General features: G+C 38.5%; 1 protein-coding gene across 1 annotated transcript in view; it reads left to right on the top strand.

The window, feature by feature from the left end:
• The window catches only part of LOC150058403 (prospero homeobox protein 1), a 50,156-nt gene extending 46,442 nt beyond the window's left edge, over window positions 1-3,714 (top strand). The window contains exon 5 of the mRNA XM_090341204.1: window positions 951-3,714. Within this exon, the coding sequence (XP_090197330.1) occupies window positions 951-1,136 (186 nt within the window). The 3' untranslated portion in view covers window positions 1,137-3,714. The remainder of the gene's footprint in view (window positions 1-950) is intronic.
• The last annotated feature ends 17,246 nt before the right edge of the window (window positions 3,715-20,960 follow it).

Genomic DNA, 20,960 nt, shown 5'->3' with positions numbered 1-20,960 from the left:
AGCAAGTATTCTACCACTTGAACTACATCTCCACTTCCAGCTTTTTGCTGGTAAATTGGAGATAAGATTTATCTTCTCTGGTTGGCTTCCAGCCTGGGTCCTTAGATCTCAGCCTCTTATGAAGCTAGGATTACAGGTAGCTCCCTGGCTTCAGTTTTCATATAGTATAATTGGACTAATCACACTTTGTACAGAAGTTGGGATAGTGGAATAACAATCAAATTCGTGTGGCATGATGCCTTGCCTATACTGAGCACTCAGTCAATGTTGGTTTTTGTAATTATCCACTTCAGTGATTATAAATCATTCTTCAGTGGAACAGTTCTCCTCTCTGAGTAAAATAGTTTCTGATGTAGTATATTAGGATTAGCTTTGATATCTCCTGACTTTGGATTAATGTCATTATCTTGCTCATTTTTGTATGTTGAGTATCTTGTAGTACAACTGAGTTTTTAAGTGAGCAATTTTCTATTAAAAACAGGAAGGTGAGATTTTTAGATTTTCTTCAGTGACAATGTGGGTTTAGTTTATATAGATGCTCAATTATTTATTGTTCCATTTGAGAACACATATTTTGTTTCCACAGTGGCAATTGACAGGAAATGTGCATTAACTTCTGAAAATGAATCTATGTAACAATGTGGGAAATCTCAAATGCTAGGACACTTTTCTTTGTCCCTGAGTTCATGATGCAGTCCTTGTTGTTTAATGTGTTTTCATGTATTCTTTGTACAAATCTCTTTCTCGACTCTACAAAGCTGTCAACCCCCATAACAATGGTGCTATATATAACAACTTTACATAAGAGAATAGAGGCTGGCCATTTTTAGAAATTGCAGGTGTCGTGTAAGCTCCTTTCTCAAAGAATGAACTTAGCTCAGTTTCCTTTGAAGAACTATGGACTTGAAACTGAAAACTTTATTAATGCCATTGTCTCCTTGTATCAGCAGGTTCCAGAGAGATTCCTGGAAGTTGCGCAGATCACATTACGGGAGTTTTTCAATGCCATTATCGCAGGCAAAGATGTTGATCCTTCCTGGAAGAAGGCCATCTACAAGGTCATATGCAAGCTGGATAGTGAAGTCCCTGAGATTTTCAAATCCCCGAACTGCCTACAAGAGCTGCTTCATGAGTAGAAATTTGAACAACTCGTTCTGAATGTATGAATAGTAGAAGTCCTCTTTGGATGTCCAACTTCTAGTGTTGAGATTTTGATTTCAGATATATGTGTATGGGAGGCATGGATATGTTATGAAATCGGCTGGTAATTCCTCATCAACTTTCTCTCATTTCCTTTGTTTTTTTTTTTTTTTCCATGGCAAGGGGATGGTCCTTTTCCTTCTACCTTTAGTTTACTTTTTGCCCAAGGCCCTTAACATTTGAAAACTTAATCTAGGGTTGATTTTCAGGGAAAAAAGAAGATTGTTGGCATGTGTAAAGTTTCTCTTTGCAAGGAAGGGCATTTGTTCAAGATGCATCTGCTTGATTAATGGCAAATTGCAATAGAGAGTGGTGGAGGCAAATCTATGACACAGCCCAACTCTTCAGATGGTGATGTGTCTATTGCTTTTTCTGTTAAGAAGGTCTGAAAGTCCGAAAAGTCAGTAGAACCACTTCATATACTTAAAAACTTTGCTTGTTTTGGACTCAATAAGTAACTGTTTTCTTAACATCTTTAATGGCAGAAGAGCAGCTCACTTTTAAAAAAAATATCCCCAAAGACCAAATTTAAAAAGAAATACTATCACTATCAAGTTCTTCCTAAGAGAAACAGTGGGCTCTCCTGATCTAACTGGTTCCTTATGTAGGCAAAGAAATTTTGTTTTACAAAACTGAAGATGAGACCAGAAACTTATACATGATTCTCTAGTTCCCTATGTACACTTCATAGCAGGTTCTTCTTAATAAATGAGCTTAGATCCATCATCATAGAAAAAACTCTATCACTTGTAATCATTTCTATTTATTTTGCTCCAGATATTGAAAGGCACATGAGTTGCAAGTTGGCTCTTGGCTCTACTTCATTTATATGCTTAAAAGGATGACCATGTCTATTTAACACACTTTTCCTGAAACTTTAATTTCTGAATATCATTGTACAGTGAGGAATAAAACAATCCCAACTGGCCATCAAATCCTTGGCTACATTGGAAGTTTATTGACAGCTGTTATGGGATTTGATCTTCATTAGAGTATGAAGAGGAGCATGTGTGAGAATGATCCATTTGCATATACGATTCCACACTTCGCTCATGGGTGGCCACAGTGGGGACCATTGAAATGTTTCTTCATTTTAGATTAAAAAAAAAAATTTCAAGCAACTGCTAATATCTCTTCTAAGTCAGAAGATTGACCAAAATGCACAAAGAGTGTATAGCATAGGAGAGTTTAGGGTTATCTCAGAAGACACAATTTCAGTACTCCTAAGAAAGCTAGCTGCTATTTTATGCTTTCTTTAATGGTTCTCCTTTTTTATCCTTTCTTTTATTTTGTATCAGTTTTCCAGCGATGTACAGTGTCCCACACTTGCATTTTAAAAAGTCTGAATCACATTCACACTTGTTTTTGGAGGTAGATTTTTGTGTTCAGATGCAGTGAGAATTCATTGTTTGTTCTAATTCTGTTTTCTAAGCCCTTCCTTCCCCTTAAGAAATTCAATATACACCTCCTAAAATGACACAGTAGCAACTCTCGTATCTAAAACACACAGAACATAATGTTTCTCCACATCATACTTGCCCTTGGGGAATGCAGGCTGACTGGCTGAACCCATCACTCTAGTAGTTTCACTTCCTTTATAAATTCTGCTAATGGACCCGGTGATGGTCAGTGCAAAGCCTTAAATTTGCTGACTTTCTACAACAGTGTAGACCTGGGATGCTCTGTTTCATCCAACAGGTCCTCACAGTACACATGGAGGGTGAACAGGGCTGAGATCCCATCTAACATCACAATTAGAGCTCATCTCCCAACTCACGACTTCTGCCACATGCATGCAGACGCAATTTGTTGTTCTGGCTGAAGAAGAAGAAGAAGTCGAAATAGTCAAAACACTGGAATAGAATACTTCAGAAACAAGAGATAGGAATCCCATCCACACTCCATAGTAAAGTGATCTTGACCTCTAGTCACACTCTTCCCACTTGAGTCATGGGGAAGAAGATGACATTCGTTTTCATGTCGGCTTATAATTGAGTCTTTGCTATTCCATGGAATGCATGGCAACAGCATATTGCCCTTGGCTTAGTACAAGGCCAAAGCTGCAGTGCATTCACCTGGGTAGATAGGTCACTAGGGATAGTCTTAAACTGGAGCAAGTGAAATATCATTTGGGATATATTGGATTTTTAGTGTTACTTTCCCTTAACTTTCTAATTTAAGTAAACAAATTAGGTGAGTGTGTGCATTCAGAACCAAATGTTGATACATTTATTTATTGAAAATCCCCTGCCAGCCTTCACTGAGGCATAGAAAATATTTCCAAGGAGAAGTCACAACATGAAGATGAACTCTTCCATGTTCTGAAAATAGAACTCTAGCTCTTTGCTTTTTGGTGGGTTCTTCCCCTCCCCCCTCCTCCTTTTACAAATATAGAATCTTTTGCCTCCTGGTGCATTGGAAAGTGACAAAAGCCTGTCTCTCAAAACCCCAGTGAAACCCCAATTTAACAGTTATTCTTTAAGGAAAAACACACCACCAAATTTTAGCTTAGCTCTCACCAGGTAAAAACTGAATCCAAAGGAGAAAAGTTAACTTTACATGGTGCAAGTATGAAAGATGATGAATTGTTTACATAGGAAAAAAAATAGTCTGACATCCTTGTTGAAATTACACACTATCACTTGTTTTCTGCTAACCCTAAATTATTTTTGCATGTACACTTGAGGTGACAGTCTGTGCCTAGACTTAAAATGCACCAGCGGGGGTGGGGGGATTTTTATTTTTAATCCTTCAACATACTGGTTTTTCTGATAAGTACAGTTGTTCTCGTGCCTTCTGTGGCTCTCAATTTCATCTTTTAACTTTCTTTCCAATTCTTACAGCTGCAATAAGCACTAGATCTTTTTTCTTTTGTTTTTTTTCTGCCTGTTTGACATAACGTGGATAGCTATGCATATTTTGTGTCTTTTTAAAACAAAGCGGGAGAATACGTTTTTGAAGAAGAGAATTTTTAGAAAACAGTTTGATACCACAAATTATTTTTTTCCTCAATTGTTTGAGCAGCATTCGAGTTTTGAAAATTCTTGTAGAAGCCAATTTTTTGTAACTGTGGTGCAAATCTTGTGTTTTCTTAGCCTAATAAAGAAGTAGTATAGAAGCAATATCTCATACCATGTGCTATGTATATGTGTGCAGATGTGTGAACATGAGAACACATACACACATATGCACACATGTAAAAATATACATATATGTGTGTGTGAAGTGGAAAGCTTACCTTTTCCTCTCTAGATTTAAGAACCTATTTTAGACATTTGTTATGTTTTGTGGAAAAAGGTTCTATTTGCAGCCACCAAACATTTAATTCTTACTGTCTCTCTGGCTGTTTAATGAAGCGTTTTGCATTAAATGGTATAAAAAATAAATAAATACATGGAAGATGTTAGAATGTAGTGGTTATTTAAGTCAATGTTCACCCACACATTTGCTTTGTGCCTCCGAGTATTATTTAATTAAAGTGTTTTATGTTTGCAGAATCGTTGTTACTATACTAGGGATGTGGGTGAATATCATTAAAGAATTAAAACAACAATAACAAAAAGATAAAGAAAACAGAAACATTAAAGCGAGAGGGGAACTTTTATAAAGCAATGTAAATATTGATCCTTATGGCTGTTGTTACGTAAGACATGAGATTTTAATAAATAATGACATTCTCACATCTGTTTGAATTTATCAGGAACACTACAATAACTGTATAGACAGTTGAAAGCATTCTTGAAAATCCTGCTCTCTCCTTTTAAAAGATAACAGTCTCTTTTATCAGATAACCAGGGCAAGGGTAATGCAGTTTCTGTAAATTTATGAAATTTCTTTTCAGTGTACATGAAGACATTTAGTAAGTAGCCCCCCCATCCCTCTACATACAAACAGTTTAAGATTATGCGGTGCAAAGCTCAAAGAGTTCGAAGCTTTCAAATTAGGAGGACTCACAGAAGTAATCCTAAATTTCATCAAAGAAAATGTAACTTACAGACTACTCTGAAAGCAACAATGTATATGAGGATAGTGGGAATTCTCTTTGCCATGTATATTATATTCATTGGTGTGAATAGTACAAATGTTTTCTTCTGGTACAAGCTCTGTGTTTGCAAATGACAAGAAGCATTGTTTTCAAAAAGCTCCCCTTAAAAAAATTAATGTAACTGGTCTACATGAGTTAAACAGTTACTATTTTGCACTTATATATGTTATGTTGAAGGAAATGCAGCCTCTTTTCTGTAGACCCATTGGTTGTAAACCATCTATAAAACTCAAGCTAAAATGCTTGTATTCAGAGCTGGGATCAAAACTGGTATTGGATCTTGACATCTTACAATGATTCGTCTGCCTATCTTAACAGAATGAGGAAGCATCTGGACTTTAAGTCTTCTCAGCTAAGCCCTCTCTCACTCGGACACCCCCTAAAATGCACAAAACTGACAGGAGCAGGAAAGGCCAACTGGCTGGCCTTCCTTTGTGAGAAAACATTCATTCTGTGATTTTTCCAAATATTCAGTTCTTCCACTCAAGTGGGCAGATCATTTGAAAACTGTGTATCACCACTTCAAATTTACAACTAGGGGGAACAAGTATTTGGAGTTGGTCTCAGAGCCATCAATAAGAATCAAATATCACAGCTTTTCCCAATATTGTCCCAGCATTTCTCGTATGTATATAGTATAAACCGTGACAGAACACTGCCTTTATATTATTTAGCAATATGTTGTAAATAGCATTATGAAGCTCTTTTTTTGTAATAAAGACCCTTTGATTTGAATATAGTACAATAACTGATAAAGTCAATTTTTGATTTTCTTTTTTTTTTTTAGCTAGAGGCAATTTCAATTGTGGATTTTTTTGTTATTGTCTATTGTTCTGAAGACTTTGCATAATTTATTGGTTTAATTTATCCTAATTTATTTGATGAAGGTGTACAATTTTGTATTACCAAGGATGTACTGTAATATTAATTGATATGATAAAAAAACAATGAGACTCCCTGTCCATATTAAAAAGAAAATAAAAAAGGTGCAGTAGACAATTGATTTTAAAGTAAAAGTAAAAAAAAAAAATAGTTTGGCAGCTACTAAATTTTAAAACAGGAAAAAAAAACAAGTTGTTGTGGGAAGGGGGGAGGGGGTTTTACTCTGTGTGTTTTAAGCTTTTGTATACTTTCCAGACTTTTACCTTTTGCTTTGTACCACTTAAAGAATACAGTAGTCCAATTGCCTTGTGTGCCTTCCATTTTCTCTTAAACTGAATGTATGTGCAGTATATATGCAAGCTTGTGCAAAATAAAATATACATGACAAGCTCATGCTGCATGAGCTCTTTTTTGTTGTTGAAAATGCATAATGTTTCAGTTCTGGATCTGAACTAAATTGTACAGCAATAGGTGAATTTGAGTATACTATCAATATTAAGTGTGCAGTCTTCCTTTCATTACAGTTCTTTCTCTCTCTCTTTCTCCCTTCTTTGTTTCCTTTCTTCTTTCTTCTTTCCTTCCTTCCTGTACTGAGAATTAAACAGAGAGCCTTATGCCTGCTGGCAAGTGTACTACTTGAGCTATGCTTCCAGCCCTTTTGTTATTTTGTTTTGTTTCACTGAATGGGCTTGCCCCAAACTTTGGCTTTTTTTCTGCTTTCACTTCTTCAGTACCTGGGTTTACAGGTGGTAGCCAGCACACCTAGTTTAAAATTTTAATTATGTAAGTCCAGCATATATATATATATATGTATATATATGTATATATCCATCCATGCGACACCTAGAAATAACCATTATACTTCACATGCCTAGATGTTACTATGAAACTTCTTAGTTTCTATTTCATTTAGCCTCACACTTAAATCCAAAAGTTGTAGCTCAATGAAATAACTTACCCTTAATTCAACAGTTACTCATATCAAAAGATTCAAAGGTCAAGGGGAGTTGTTTCCAATAATCACATAAAGACAAATGAATTCATTCAAAGATGGGGATGGAGTGCTTATATTATTTCTGCCCTGGTAGGACTCAGAATGAAGTTTTAAAAAAAGTTTCTGAAATGTTGGTCTAGACGTAGATCAGTATGCTACAGCATGTTACATGCACTGAGAATATTGGTACTCAGGGTATCTCACTTTGTTTTTTAAAACCACCACTCCTTGCTTGGTTTAGATATATTCACATATATTCTCCCCAAAGTTTTTTGCTCAAAAAAGGCAGTCCTCAGCAGTCAGTGTTGACAGTGTTGCAGGGTAACTAGGTCATGGGGGCGGGAAGGGAGGAGTCATAGGAAAAGTTTAATGTAGCTATCTCAGGACCCTAGTTGGTTGTTATGGATAGAGCAAGCTTCGCCCCTGAATCCCTGTCTTCCAGTCACATGACTTCTTCATGCCATGTGAGTTCCTGCCAATTGTGATGAGGGACTCACCAGGGCTGAATTGATGAGGCTTCCCAATCCTAAACTTTCAACCCTGAAAACGATGAAACTTTCTTTACGAAGTTCCTGGGCTCAGGTATTTCATTATAGTCTTCTCATTATGAGAAGAGCTAAGTGCCTGTGGGGGGTTGGGGGTTGGTTCTACCATTAGCACTGATGGTCACTTGAGACTATCCTGTTAGTCTCTTGAATTTCTTCCTCAAGGCTTACCTAAAATGATGACAACTTTATATTCTGACGCAACTGGCATCAAGATGCCTGGAATCATTTCACTATCCAAATAATAACAGCATTTCCCCCCCTTTGAGTTCTTTTGGTGTTGTTATTGTTTATTCAATCAGTACCACAAGTGGAAATTCCAGTCTTTCCGAATGAAATTGTGCAGAGGAGTGTGCCCAAATCCCTCTTTACTACAATATGTGTTCTCCGAGTAGAGTAAAAAGAATCCATTCTTCCTGGGAAGAAGACATTTGTAGTAAGATGGTGACTCTTCCATCTTCATGCACTTAAGTAGCACAGATTACTTCAAACCAAAAAGGATGAGCCACAGAGTGACACCTTCATTAAGTTACCACAGGTAGAATCACTGTTTTTTTTTTTTTTTTTTGCCAGTCCTGGGCATGAGCTCAGGGCCTGAGCACTGTCCCTGGATTTTCTCAAGGATAGGGCTCTACCACTTGAGCCACAGCACCACTTCTGGCTTTTTGCTATATATGTGGTACCGAGGAATCGAACCTGGGTCTTTGTGCATGCTAGGCAAGCACTCTACCACTAGAATCACTTTCTGTAGGAGATTTCTTTAAGATGCAGCTTCAGAGGGCTGAGAGCATGGCTCAATGGGTAAAGTGCCTGCCTAGAAAGCCTGAGGCCTAAATTCAAAGCCGGGTACTGAAAAAATAGTTTCTAAAATGCTACTTCTGATCTTTAACTTTGTGATGAGAAATGATCTAGAATCATATGTACTAGCACTCCCAGCCCTGATAGGAACTCTGATCCCAAATTTTATCCAATGTGTCTCGAAGCAGTACTCATCTTAGAGTAAAACATGCGAGCTTCATACACTAATAATCAAAAACTGGCTGGGATTTCTTTTTCATTAATAGTTTACAAGGTTTTCTTTAAGGCTAGCAGCTAAAATTCCACATATATTCATCATGTGTTTACCAATACACGCTGAGGGAAGAAATAGATGCCCTAAATAAAAGCCCTAGGAACATATCAAATGTTTCCCATATCTGCCAAATTCTGGGTGCATGAATGTTTTTGTTTCTATATAAAAAGAGAAAATAACAAGGGAGGTGTGTGGACAGGCTGGTATGATAAATAAGTAAGAAAAATTCTGAAAGAGACTAGAGAAATAACCAGCGGCATCTTCCCTTATGGACAATATAACCTTCTGGAAAAACAGCTTAGACTGGAATGACAATGTAAAGAATATAGCTTTGGAAACTACAGGAAAGGCATCCGGGAAGAACTGATGTAGTTATCAGAAGACCTGTCTGCCACCAAATCAATCCAATGTTTAAGTGTCCCTGGAGAAGTACAACTACTTCAAGGCTAAAGGATTGTTGGAGTTGGCACTCTTACTCTGTCAACTTGCACTGGAAGAGACCTAGGTGCAAGGACACTTTCTCAGTATACTTCTGCTTGCCATGAACTTAGGTCAAAGAGCAAAATGAGCAAAATTATGATTGAGTTCTCATGATTTCCCAGTCACCTCTCTGTTCACAGTGAGAAGCTGGGTAGGAAAGTATTGGATAGCAAGGGTTTGATGTGTTCAACAGCATCTGAATGTCATCTGAATGCAATTGATAAGAGATTAGAGGCCTTCCTCACCACACCTAAGGCCAGGTCTTTGGGTGGTATCACTCTTGATTGCATCTTGTTCCTGGTGTGATCTCCCCGGGTATTGTTATACCTAGCTTCCCTTTTCTTCTTCTCCAGGTCTTATCTCCTCTTGATGACTGTACACCTCAGAGAAGGAAGGATCCCCTTCTCCACTAAAGACAGATTTATTTTCCTTGAAATGAAAAAAATGGCTCACATTCTTTTAGTGAAAGCATCCTCATGTTGAGATACTATAAAATGCTTATCTATAAAAAGATTTCTGTTCTTGAGAAACTGGTCTCTTCAGATATGATCATGTTCTCTGCACGTGAATGTGAGTGTTAACTAGCAAATAATTTCCTTTTTTTTGCCAGTCCTGAGGCTTGAACTCAGGGCTTGAGCACTGTCCTTGGGCTTTCTCAAGGATAGAGCTCTACTACTGGAGCCACAGCACCATTTCCAGCCTTTATCTATATATGTGGTACCAAGGAATCGAGCACAGGTCTTCGTGCATGCTTGGCAAGCACTCTTACCACTAGGCCAAACTCCAGGCCATAATTTCCTTCTTTTAAAGACATCTTTTTTAAAGAAAGGAGTCCTCCATTGATCAAAACGCATTGTGCTTATAAACTGATTTGTAAAACTGGAATTTCAACAAATGATAATGATAATCTTTTTAAGAAAAAAAAACAGGAAAGGAGTTTTCTATGAAAAAAAACACAGCTCAACATGCTTATTGATTTGGGTAAAAGAACTTAATGGATGAATGTGAAAATTAAAGGGGATAATAATATATGTTTTTAAGTTGTCAACATAACACAGGGTCTGGAAACTGGTTTGTTCTGATTCTAGTTCTCCTCTAGGCTTTTGTCATTTTGCCATGTTGTTTAAAAGTGAGATCAAAGAACCACATTCAGACACATCCCAGCTTCTCAGGACATCGAAACTTTGAAGAACCCAGAAGAGTTCCAAGAACCCAAAGTTTTCAGTCTATTCTTGCTCTTTTCCTCAGGCCCTTGCCCTTTGCTCCAAGCATGTGGCTGTCCTAACTACACCCTTATCAAGCATTCTTGGGTCAGCCCTAAATAAGAGCTTAGAAAGATTCAGTGCCATAATGCACTGAAACAGAATCACTTAGGCATCCTCTATGCTGGCAATGGGGTGGGTATTATTTGCAAAGCCCCCTGCAGAGTCACCCAGGTGCTAGCTAGACAGGCTCAGGAGATAGCTTGGCAGCCACCCTGGAAAAAATGCCTGTGTCTCTGCAAATAAATCTGTTGTTGTAGAAAGCACTGGGTTTTCCCCAGTGCTTGTGCAAATAGTACTCTGTGCCTTACTGGTACTGAAAATTCCTTGGTGTGAGTAGCTCCAAACCGTGAAAATTAGAACTATGGATTTCTGGTCATTGTTGCTATCCTTGACCTGTTGGGGAAAAAAATTTCCAAAGCCAATATTTACAAGTGAAAAATCTTTGGTAATACATCAAAATTCTAAAAAAAAATCCCCAAATCTCCCTACACACTCAGAAATTGACATGAAGATTGATTGAGCTGAGTTTATATGGCCAACACTATAGTTACATTAAGCCCTCCCAAACAACCCTCAACAATTAAAAGTAAAAATTTTTAATTGAACCGATGCTATGAAAAAATGAAAAAGTTGTCCACAAAGCAAAGCTAAACTTTGAAAAAAAAATCTCCTGTATAAAGGTACCTGAGCTTTACAATTCTAGTGGTAAATTCTACTAAATTTCAAAAGTAAGTCACATTGTAAAACCAGTATATACATATATGTAAATATTATATAAATATTATGTGTATATGAATATATATAATCACACATGCACAATTCAATTTGTTTATGAAACCTATGTTTATGACTTCAAACACAAAAGGATCATCAAACCCAATCCAGGAACATATTGAGAACATTTCATTACTAACACACACAGTTCAACTTGACAAGAAGGCAGATCTGGACTTAGTCCTCAATGAAAAGCTAGACAAAGGTTCTTAATAACTCTGATTTGTTTTAGCTACTCTCTACAATGAGAATAATTATTTATCAGGTTTGTCAGTTATTCAAATACCCCATTCTACTGCCTTCTTCCTCCCTTCCCCCTGCCCTGAGGAAAGCCAGAAGCCTTTGCTCTTTTAGCCATTTTAATTGATCAGGTTGCCAGTCAGTTGGCAGAGTTAGTGTCCAAGGCCAGGTCTCACTTTCATATGCCTTCCTGGAACTCTGAGTCTTTGGAAAAAGCCAGATTCATCTAGTGCAGTTTGAAGGATTTCCTTCAATAATGAAAGCAGAGAAGGAACCCTAGAAAAGCGTGCCAATGAAAGGCAAGATTAATCAGCCTATGCACAAAGAGCCATGACATTTTCATTTTCTGAAATACTGGCTTAGAAGTGGAAGCAAACATATCTCTTCTTATTCTGAGAGGAGGGCTTACACCCCAGGCTGGCAGAAGTCTGGTGTCCCAGACTTCTGATTCAAGGCAATCTGACCAGACTTCATATCTGCCACAAGGAGAAACAACTTGGTGGCAGAAGGAATAGTTCAAATGTGGTTCCTTATCCTCAGCACTTCAGATATTCTAAACCTAAACAGAGTGGCAACACAGTTCAGCACTACCACTCCTGAAACAGACTCAGTTTTCTCTCTTGTTCCTCCACTGTAGGCTCCAGAAGGGACAGAAAACTACCCACAGGACAACCTCTACTGTACCTTGTAGCAGCCAGCAGGCCTGTTAAGACACATTTTCTCTCCTGTGTCGGCAAACATGTTTAACTAGTTGTTGACTCAAGAATCTGACAAGGAAAGGTAGAAACGTTTCTTGGCAACCCTTCTAATGAAAAGTAGTATAAGCTACAACAATCACTTCTGAGATGAAGTTGGTAATAATCTTAACATTATTTTTTGCCAGTCCTGGGGCTTGAGCTCGGGGCCTGAGCACTGCCCTTGGGCTTTCTCAAGGCTGGTGCTCAACCATTTGAGACACAGCACCACTTCTGGTTTTTTCTATGTATGTGGGGTGCCAAGGAATCAAACCCAGGTCTTCATGCATGCTAGGCAATCACTCTACCACTAGGCCAAACTCCCAGCCCAATCATCACATCTTTAAATTGCCTGCATTTACCAATTCCAAATCCAACAATTCATCTTGATATACTTGTAGACTAGCTGGGCACGGTGGCTCACACCTGTAATGCTAGCTACTCAGGAGGCCGAGATCTGAGGATCAAGGTTCAAAGCCAGCCCAGGCACAAACCCGAGACTTTTTTTTTTTTTGCTAGTCCTGTGGCTTGAGCTCAGGGCCTGAGCACTGTCCTTGGACTTTCTCAAGGCTAGCACTCTACCACTTGAGCCACAGCACCATTTCTGGCTTTTTCTATGTATGTGGGATGCTGAGGAATCGAACCCGGATTTTCGTGCATGCTAGGCAAGCACTGTTACCACTAGGCCAAACTCCCAGCCCCAAGGACTCGAGACTCTTACCTCCAATTAAACTCTAGAAAACGGGAAGTGGGGCTTGGCTCAAGGATAGGGTGGTAGCCTTGAGCTGAAGAGCTCAGGGACAATGCCCATGCCCAGGGGTAGATGGTAGCCTTGAGCTGAAGAACTCAGGGACAGCGCCCAGGCCAAGTTCAAGCCCCATGACACACATCGCCCCCCTCCCCCCAAAAAAGAAATACTTGCAGACATGAGCAATGAGGAATCAATGGTGCGTATTTGGCTCCGTTAAAAGGAGTGACCTTATCTATCTATCTACAACTCCATCTCTGCTTTGAGCTCCTTTTTGCTCTGATGGCAATGAACAAATCATTTCCAGGTCTGCTTAGCAGTTTCAGATGAGATTTTTATACCTTTCCAGTAGGGAGGAGGCCTCTGCTTATTGAGTGATCTCTGATCCTGGAGGAGAGACAGTGGATGGCATTTCACTCCAAGTTGTCACCAGAACTCCATATTTAGTCACTTAGTCATTACTGCAATTGGAATGCTGGCCTGACAGCTTCACGGCCTGTTCCCGTGAGGGACCCTCAGACCTTCAGTGAATCTCCTTACGCATCTCATTTTCCCCCAGTGATCCAAGCACAGGAAGTCTCTCCCCTGCTGCTGGGCTTAGGTAGTCACTGGAACCCTACTGCAGCCCTACTATGTGGTCCCAGGACATTCTGTGTGGTAACTACATTCAAGGGGCAGGGCATCATCACTGGAATGGGCTGTGAACTCATGCAGGCCACATCTGAAGCCTAGTCCATGAATTCTTAGCTCTTCAGTCTTTTTGAGTTAAAACTGAGTGAGATGTGCTGCCAGATGAATCTGCTGTGGCATGTACCCATTAAATGGTAGAAAGAAGAGGAAATCAGAAAGGGATGGGTTATTGCTCACTTTGGCTGTCTCCTTAGGGTGGTCATTGATATTTAAATGTCACTATGTTTTTCCTCAATTGAAAAACCCAGTTCAGGGGCCAGGAGTTTGGCCTAGTGGTAGAGTGGTTGCCTAGCATGCACGAAGACCCAGATTCAATTCCTCAGTACCACATACATAGAAAAGGCTGGAAATGGTGCTGAGGTTCAAGTGGTAGAGCTCTAGCCTTGAGAAAACCCAAGGACAGTGTTCAGACCCTGAGTTCAAGTCCTAGGACTGGCAGTGAAAAGAAAAGAAAAAGAAAACCACGAATTCAACTCTCATAAAGCAACTGGTAAGGAAGCAGGCAGGGTATCCAAACAAGAGTGAAATAACCATGATGCCTGTGTGTCCCCACAAGGTGAACGAACACCTGGGTGGTTGCAGGTGCATGTTAAAGATAGAAGGAAAGACACTACACACCAATAGGTCATAGTGCTGCCTTTTTCTTGGGCAAGTAAATGATGGATTCCCAATTCCCACCACAGGTAAGAGACTGGTCGGGTGGAATGGAGAATCCTCATTTCAGAAAGATGAGACAAAGTTCAAGGATAAATGATCACAAAAGGACCTAAATTGCAGAAAAGGCAGCATGGGATCGAGGGTGTTGCTCAGTGGGAGGGCATTTGCAGAGCATGCACAAGACCTGAGCTTCTACCCCTACATCAAAATGAAAGAAACCAACAACAACAGCAAAACTAAAGGTGACACAAAAGTCTGCTAACATCTTGGGTAGACAGATGACCACACAGGAAAAATGGAAGGAGACAGTGATTAAAAGCACTCCCACTGCTAAAATTTGCTTAGGGCTTATGGAGATCCAGTCCTCACACCTGACCAGAACCTTGAGCACAACATGTACAGAGGCAAAGCTAGAAGTCAGAAGAAATCTGACCACCCACACCCTCACCTGCCCTGACCTCTCACCCCGAAGCCTCAGGAAAAGGAAAATCAATGTGTTCCCGAAGTGCAGGAGCCCAGAGTCCAAGGCTGGAATTTGACCCACACAGAGTGTTTACTGATCCAGAGAAGGATAAGTTCCATGAGCTCCTCCTTATCTTGAGAGGAAATTATGGAGCTCAGACCAAGACAAAGCTGCATTTTATTTCATGAAAATTTACCACCCCCACAAAAGCACACAAAGACTCCAGAAGTGTGCACAACATTAGAGAAGATACGGGTTTAAGTAGCCTAGTCTCTAAACTTCAGTTCTAGGAGATCAACAAATTGGGAATTCGAAGCTTGCAGAAAACCAAAAGTTTTTCCAGACTATCTTACACTTCCCTACATGAAGATCTATATCCTCTCTCTTCCCTCTTCCCCCACCCAACAGTTTTCAAATATTGACTAAGTTCAAGGGCAGTGGCATAGGTCTGACTTCAGAGTTAGCATGAGGTGAAATACTTAAGATGGTGCAATCCTGTGCTAATGAAGAACATATTAGATCCCAGGGCTGGTTATGGGCAGTTCTCGTCCCCTGACCTAGTTGATATTTGTTTTATCAAGTCAGGGACTATTTTTGTCATCATTGTTAATCTTCCTCTCACCAGATCTGTTTTGGCCGAGGGCATGCACTTAAGGTATGCTAGAAGAATGGAGTGCAGTATTGTGGGAAAGAATTATCACTAATTCTGTCTGCCTACAGTTTCCTAGGCCCAGCTCATCTGATTCCAAGTCACTAAGCAAAATTGTAGGTGGAACGCTCTGTAAGTGACTGTGACCTGGTTCCAGGAAGTAGTAACTGGAAGGGCAAGACAATAACACTTCCATAATAGGCATACATGGAAAGAAGTTTGATTTGCCCGTCACAGGAGTTCTTGGTGGAGTATTTTGCCAATGAAGAAGTCCCTTGCTAAGCCCAGCTCATTGAAAAGTCTTTGGCTTCCTTATTACAAAGGTCTTATCTCAAGAATTCCTCAAGACCTAACCTAAAATCCCTGATCATGTAAGCTGGAACTTGCAATGAGCTGACACTTGGTCCAGGCATGGTCCTTGAGATTCAACAGACCTGAGTTCACATCTCCTTTTCCCCACCGTCGCCAAGCCGCAGCTCCTTCATATGTGGAATAGAATCGTAGCAAGATGGCTAGGAGGATTAAATGTGGTATTGTATCTGAAAGCATTCAACACAGTGCCTGTTGCTTAAAATGGGATTAATACATTTTAGTCTCCTTCCTTCCGCTCAGCCACTCCAGCTGCTGGTGTATCCCCTTTCTCTGCGGCATACATTTGACACAGTGGAACTGGGCCAGTAACACTTGAGGGGATATCATCCTTGTAAGAATGCGTAGAGCAAAGAAAAGGTTCACAATGCTCATAATAGCAATGCTCACTTCAGAATTATCTGGACATAAACCATGTGAACCAAGATGACATTTGAAAGAACAAATATATAAATAAACTAATAAACGTGTCACCATATGACTGCAGGAAGGGAAGGGAAAGGAAGGCTAAGGAAAAGAAAGGAAGGGATGGGAAGAAAGAAGGAAAAGGGAAGGAAATGGTTTCCAAGTAGAGATTTTGTTTGGGAAGATATTTTAAAATCAAACCATCATAGCAGCCATCATATCCCTCATTTACATATCAATATGACTGATAAATCCCCTAGGTAGCTTGTTCAAGAGAGAAGCAATATAGTTTTTAGCCTCAGACTGCCTCATGTTCTATGTTCTGCTGGAGATCCATCCTGTAACATCTCATAGCTAAATCTGTAGTAAAACTTAGCTACTTTCCTCTCTTAAGAATCATGGCAGTGGTTGGAATCCACCAAGTTATGTCCTTTCTTTGGAAATTCTGATTTCTTTCAGCTATCTCAAAACAGCTTGCTTTCTAGCCATTAGATAAAATGGCTATTTAAAAAGTAGATGGTGAGAGACATATTTTGTTTAAGTCACTGTTGAAAGATGCTGATGATAATGATTAGTTCTGTACTCGGTGAAGCCAATTCTCCGGTGAATCCCAGCTGCTCACCGGGAAGATTAGCATGAGCAATGCCACATCGAAAATGTATTTAGGGCTGATTTTGGAACTCAAGCATGCCAACCTTGCAAGGAAATAACATATTAACCCCTTCTGACTCTAGCCTCTGTTTCTCTAGTCAGGATGCTTCCATCCAAATACTATTTGAGCTAGATTGCAGGAAGAAATGGGAAAAAAGCATAGAAGATATTAAATAAATACTCAAAGAACTCATGTATATTTTAATCTATTTCCTCTGTGTTAGCAACTAATAAAAGATACTCTAGAAATAAAATAGGAATAGATCCTACCTAATATTAGTAATAAGTCCATAAACTGTATTGTGAAGGTAAAAAGACTTTAAAGAATATAGCTGATAATGATAGTAATGCTAATAATAACTAACATTTATTATATCCTTTTAATGTACTTAGGATTCTCTAAGATTTTTACATAGTTGATTCACTTTCTCAGAAAAGTTATAGGATGATTAAAATTACTGTCTTCATTTTAAAAAAAGGAAATTGTGACACAGTGAGGTAAAGTAACATGCTGAATGAGAAGATCCAAAATAAAAAAATGGTTATTTTCCCTAATTTACTCAGTAAATTTACTCTGCAAATTAATACAATTAATTTGCCCTACAAATTACTGTTATCCCAATCCATTTTCAGAGAACTCTTTGTGGAACTTTACAAACTATATTAGCATTTACTAGAAGAGAAAATACATTTATGAAAAAGCCATGGAAATATTTGGGGGGTGAAATTCAATATATAATCGATTAAAATTAGACTATTAAAAGTGTTAGAATTAAAGTTCTAGAAGATAAACAGGTGTGTTCAACAACTTACAAAGTGAACCTATCACAGAAACACTTAAATACATGTTTGTAAAATTAATGTATATTTTCACCTATCTTTTCTGTGATCTGCTTCAAAAGATATAAAAACAAAATGCAAAGTTCCAGTAATTAAATATTACGAAGATTGGCAGTTACTAATCAGTTAAGGAAGCAAATCTGAAGGTACAGGAGAAGATACAGTGAAACAAGAATTTGTTTTGTCATAAAATTTGCTTTCAATTCATAAGGAAAAGACAAACATCAACACATAGCATAGGAAATTTTGCTGATTGTCTGGGGAAAAAACAAAGACAAGTAGATAGTATAGATCTATAATCTGATATTTGGAAGGCTCAGTCAAGAGAATAGTGACTTGAAAACTAATAGAGCTATGTATCAAGACCCTCAAAAACAAAAGCACAAAAGCAACCAAAAACTACAACAAAGCCCTCACAAAGTTAGATTCCCATCTCATGACATACAAAAAAATGAATCCTTGCTGAACAAATAGTTGAAGAATATATATTCAGACACAGGAATATACATGCAACACATCCATAACTCTTCTGGAAAACAAATTAAAAGTTTTGTAATCTGGAAGATCTATTAAGCTATATAAAATCCAGAAGCCAGACAAAAAGTAAAAACAAAAGATGGCTATATAAAAAGCTACATCTCAAGAAAAAGAAGATACGGGAAATGTTAGGGAAAACAAGCAGGGAGAAAAATATATGAAATGTAAGTAGATTGTTAATCTTACTACATGAAAGCATCTACAAATCCATAGAAATTATACTACTTGATTGTTGCTCACGGCTCGTGCCTATAATCTTAGTTACTCAGGGGGCTGAGATTTGAAGATTGTGATTCAAAGACAGTTCAAGCAGAAAAGTTTGTGAGATGCTTCTCTCTAATTAACCACCAAAATGCTAGAGATGGAGTTAGGGCTCAAGTGACAGAGCACCAGCCTTGAATGAAAATGCTAAGGGATAATGTCCATGCTCTGAGTTCAAGCTCCAATACTGAAACACAAAATAAAATTATACCATTTGGTAAATAGACAGCAAGGGGCATGAATGACAGAATGACCAAAGAAGAAATAAAATGACTAAGTACCATTTGAAAAAAAGCTTCATCACATTGGTAAGAAAAATGTACAAAGTATAATATAGCATGCACAGATTATACTACAATATCAGTTTTGGTCAATTAGTTTAGAAAAGTAGAAAATGTTGCTATCCAGATTTGAGGAGGGTTTAGGGTAATAGACATTCTCAGGCACTGTTAAAGGATTACATATACCTTTTTCAACAGAACAAATCGACATGTACATCAAAATTTAAAACATTAGGTTAAATTTAGGAACTGGAACTAATTATAAGTATTTCTAGTTCCCAAAAGATATATAAGAATTCTCATTAAGGTATTATTTTCAAATGCAAAAATAGGATCCATCATGAATGAACATATATATTACTTTACATCTTTATTTGGAATGATACAGGATGGAATTTTTTAACAGTGAAATAGATCATTGTACTATTATTTAATGCAGAAAGATCTCCATTGCAAATTTACTAAAGAAGGCTAGGAGCAGAATAATGCGACATTATACTTTGCTGATTCTAAAAATCTCTGTATCCCACGTATCAACAGTTCTGAAATTGATGCAATCAACAGTTTTAATACTCCTAATACATAGTAATTTTTCTTTAGCAGAACATAAAATGATGACACGTATTACCACTGGTGCCTTTTAGATGCAATGAAACATAGTAAATCATGTAACTTCATTATATTTCTTTATATATCAGACAGAAGGAGCAACAAAGCACTAAACTTAATGCCTTTCTTGTATACTAGTCTTAATAAATGCAGATAAGAAGGATGTTGGGGAAGCTTTAAAATTTTCTTTCTCTTCATAAGAGGCTTGGCCTTTTCATTCTTAAATGTGGCTCACTCATTCCAGAATACTTTCCAAGCCTTTAGCCATCATGTCTGTAGGTCGGTACCACTACCTCTGAGAAAGGTAAAATGAATGCTTTTGTGCCTAAAGGGAAAGAGTGGAATGTAGACCAACTCCATGCCCTAGTGTTTAGGAGGGGATGGGGATTGAAGATGGAGATAGGGATGGGGATGGGGACTGAGGCTGGAGATGGAGGCTAAGAGCAAGTAGAAAACGACTCTCTTAAGTCAGGAGGATGAAGGGAATTTCTACTTGGTTTTTGTGATAATGGAGTCCTACATACATAGCACCGAAGACTGAAACAGAGATGTCAATAGCAAGGAAGGTCCTGGTGGAAGAAGTGCCTCTGCAGAGCCTCCTGTCTTCACCATCTTTAGCCCTGTAAACAGGAAGTAGAGAGAGCATACATGTGATGGACTGGAGACCAAGGGCATCTTGAATTCCATAAACCCTAGGGTTTTTTTATCCTTCTCAGCAGGGAGGGAATTACCACCAGATAACGGGGATCATATGCATGTCCATCTAGCAGTTGTGCATACTAGCAGGAGTGAATTAGTGAAGAAAATGCCCTATTTGTTTCTGAAGATTGTTGACCAAGCTGTACTAGAGATACATTAGAAGACTGGTGATGATAGATAGACAGATAGATAGATAGATAGATAGATAGATAGATAGATAGATAGATTACCAATAGATAGATAACAGGATATAAGTAGCATAATCTTCCTGTATTCATTTGTTTATTTAGTACCTATGTCTTTATACCATATGAATCCAGAACTCAACTGCATCCAGGAGGGAATCACAGCCAAGACCCAGTCTATACTCAAGAAGCCTATAGTCCACAGAAGGGGAGCACCTTCATTGTATGTGTCCCTCTCATCTCCCAGGTAACACTGCAAACTCCTCATAGGCCCTTACCCCAGAGTGACCTGGAAGCATATGAGGTTCAACTGAGAACTTGAATGAGCATGTTCCAAACATCTGGGGGATAGTTTTGCCTGTTGAACTGTTATGCAGTGGCCTCAACATGGCCTGTGATCAATTTTTGTCTGGGAATTGGCCACATAATTTCCTAAATAGCTGCTGAGAATTGTCTGAGAAGAGTTAGTCACTAAGAGAGCTTTTGTGCTCAGAGCCACAGCTAAGCTGTAGGATATATATGCCATTCGTTTCATAATCATTTGTTCTCAGTTCCTCAGAAAGAGTGACAAGTAAAACAGTTGTGCTTCTTATCCTGAAAAAAAAAATGCCTATTCATGAAATAAATGATTTGCATGGACTAAGGATGTCTTTGTTGATAATGGAGCTAAGTAATGAGAAGAAAT

The sequence above is a fragment of the Megascapheus bottae genome, chromosome 10 (assembly GCF_031878675.1).
Source record: "Megascapheus bottae isolate mThoBot1 chromosome 10, mThoBot2.hap1, whole genome shotgun sequence".
NCBI classification, from domain to species: domain Eukaryota; kingdom Metazoa; phylum Chordata; class Mammalia; order Rodentia; family Geomyidae; genus Megascapheus; species Megascapheus bottae.
Note: the sequence above shows the minus strand (reverse complement) of the source record. Positions and strands in the feature narration are given on the sequence as shown.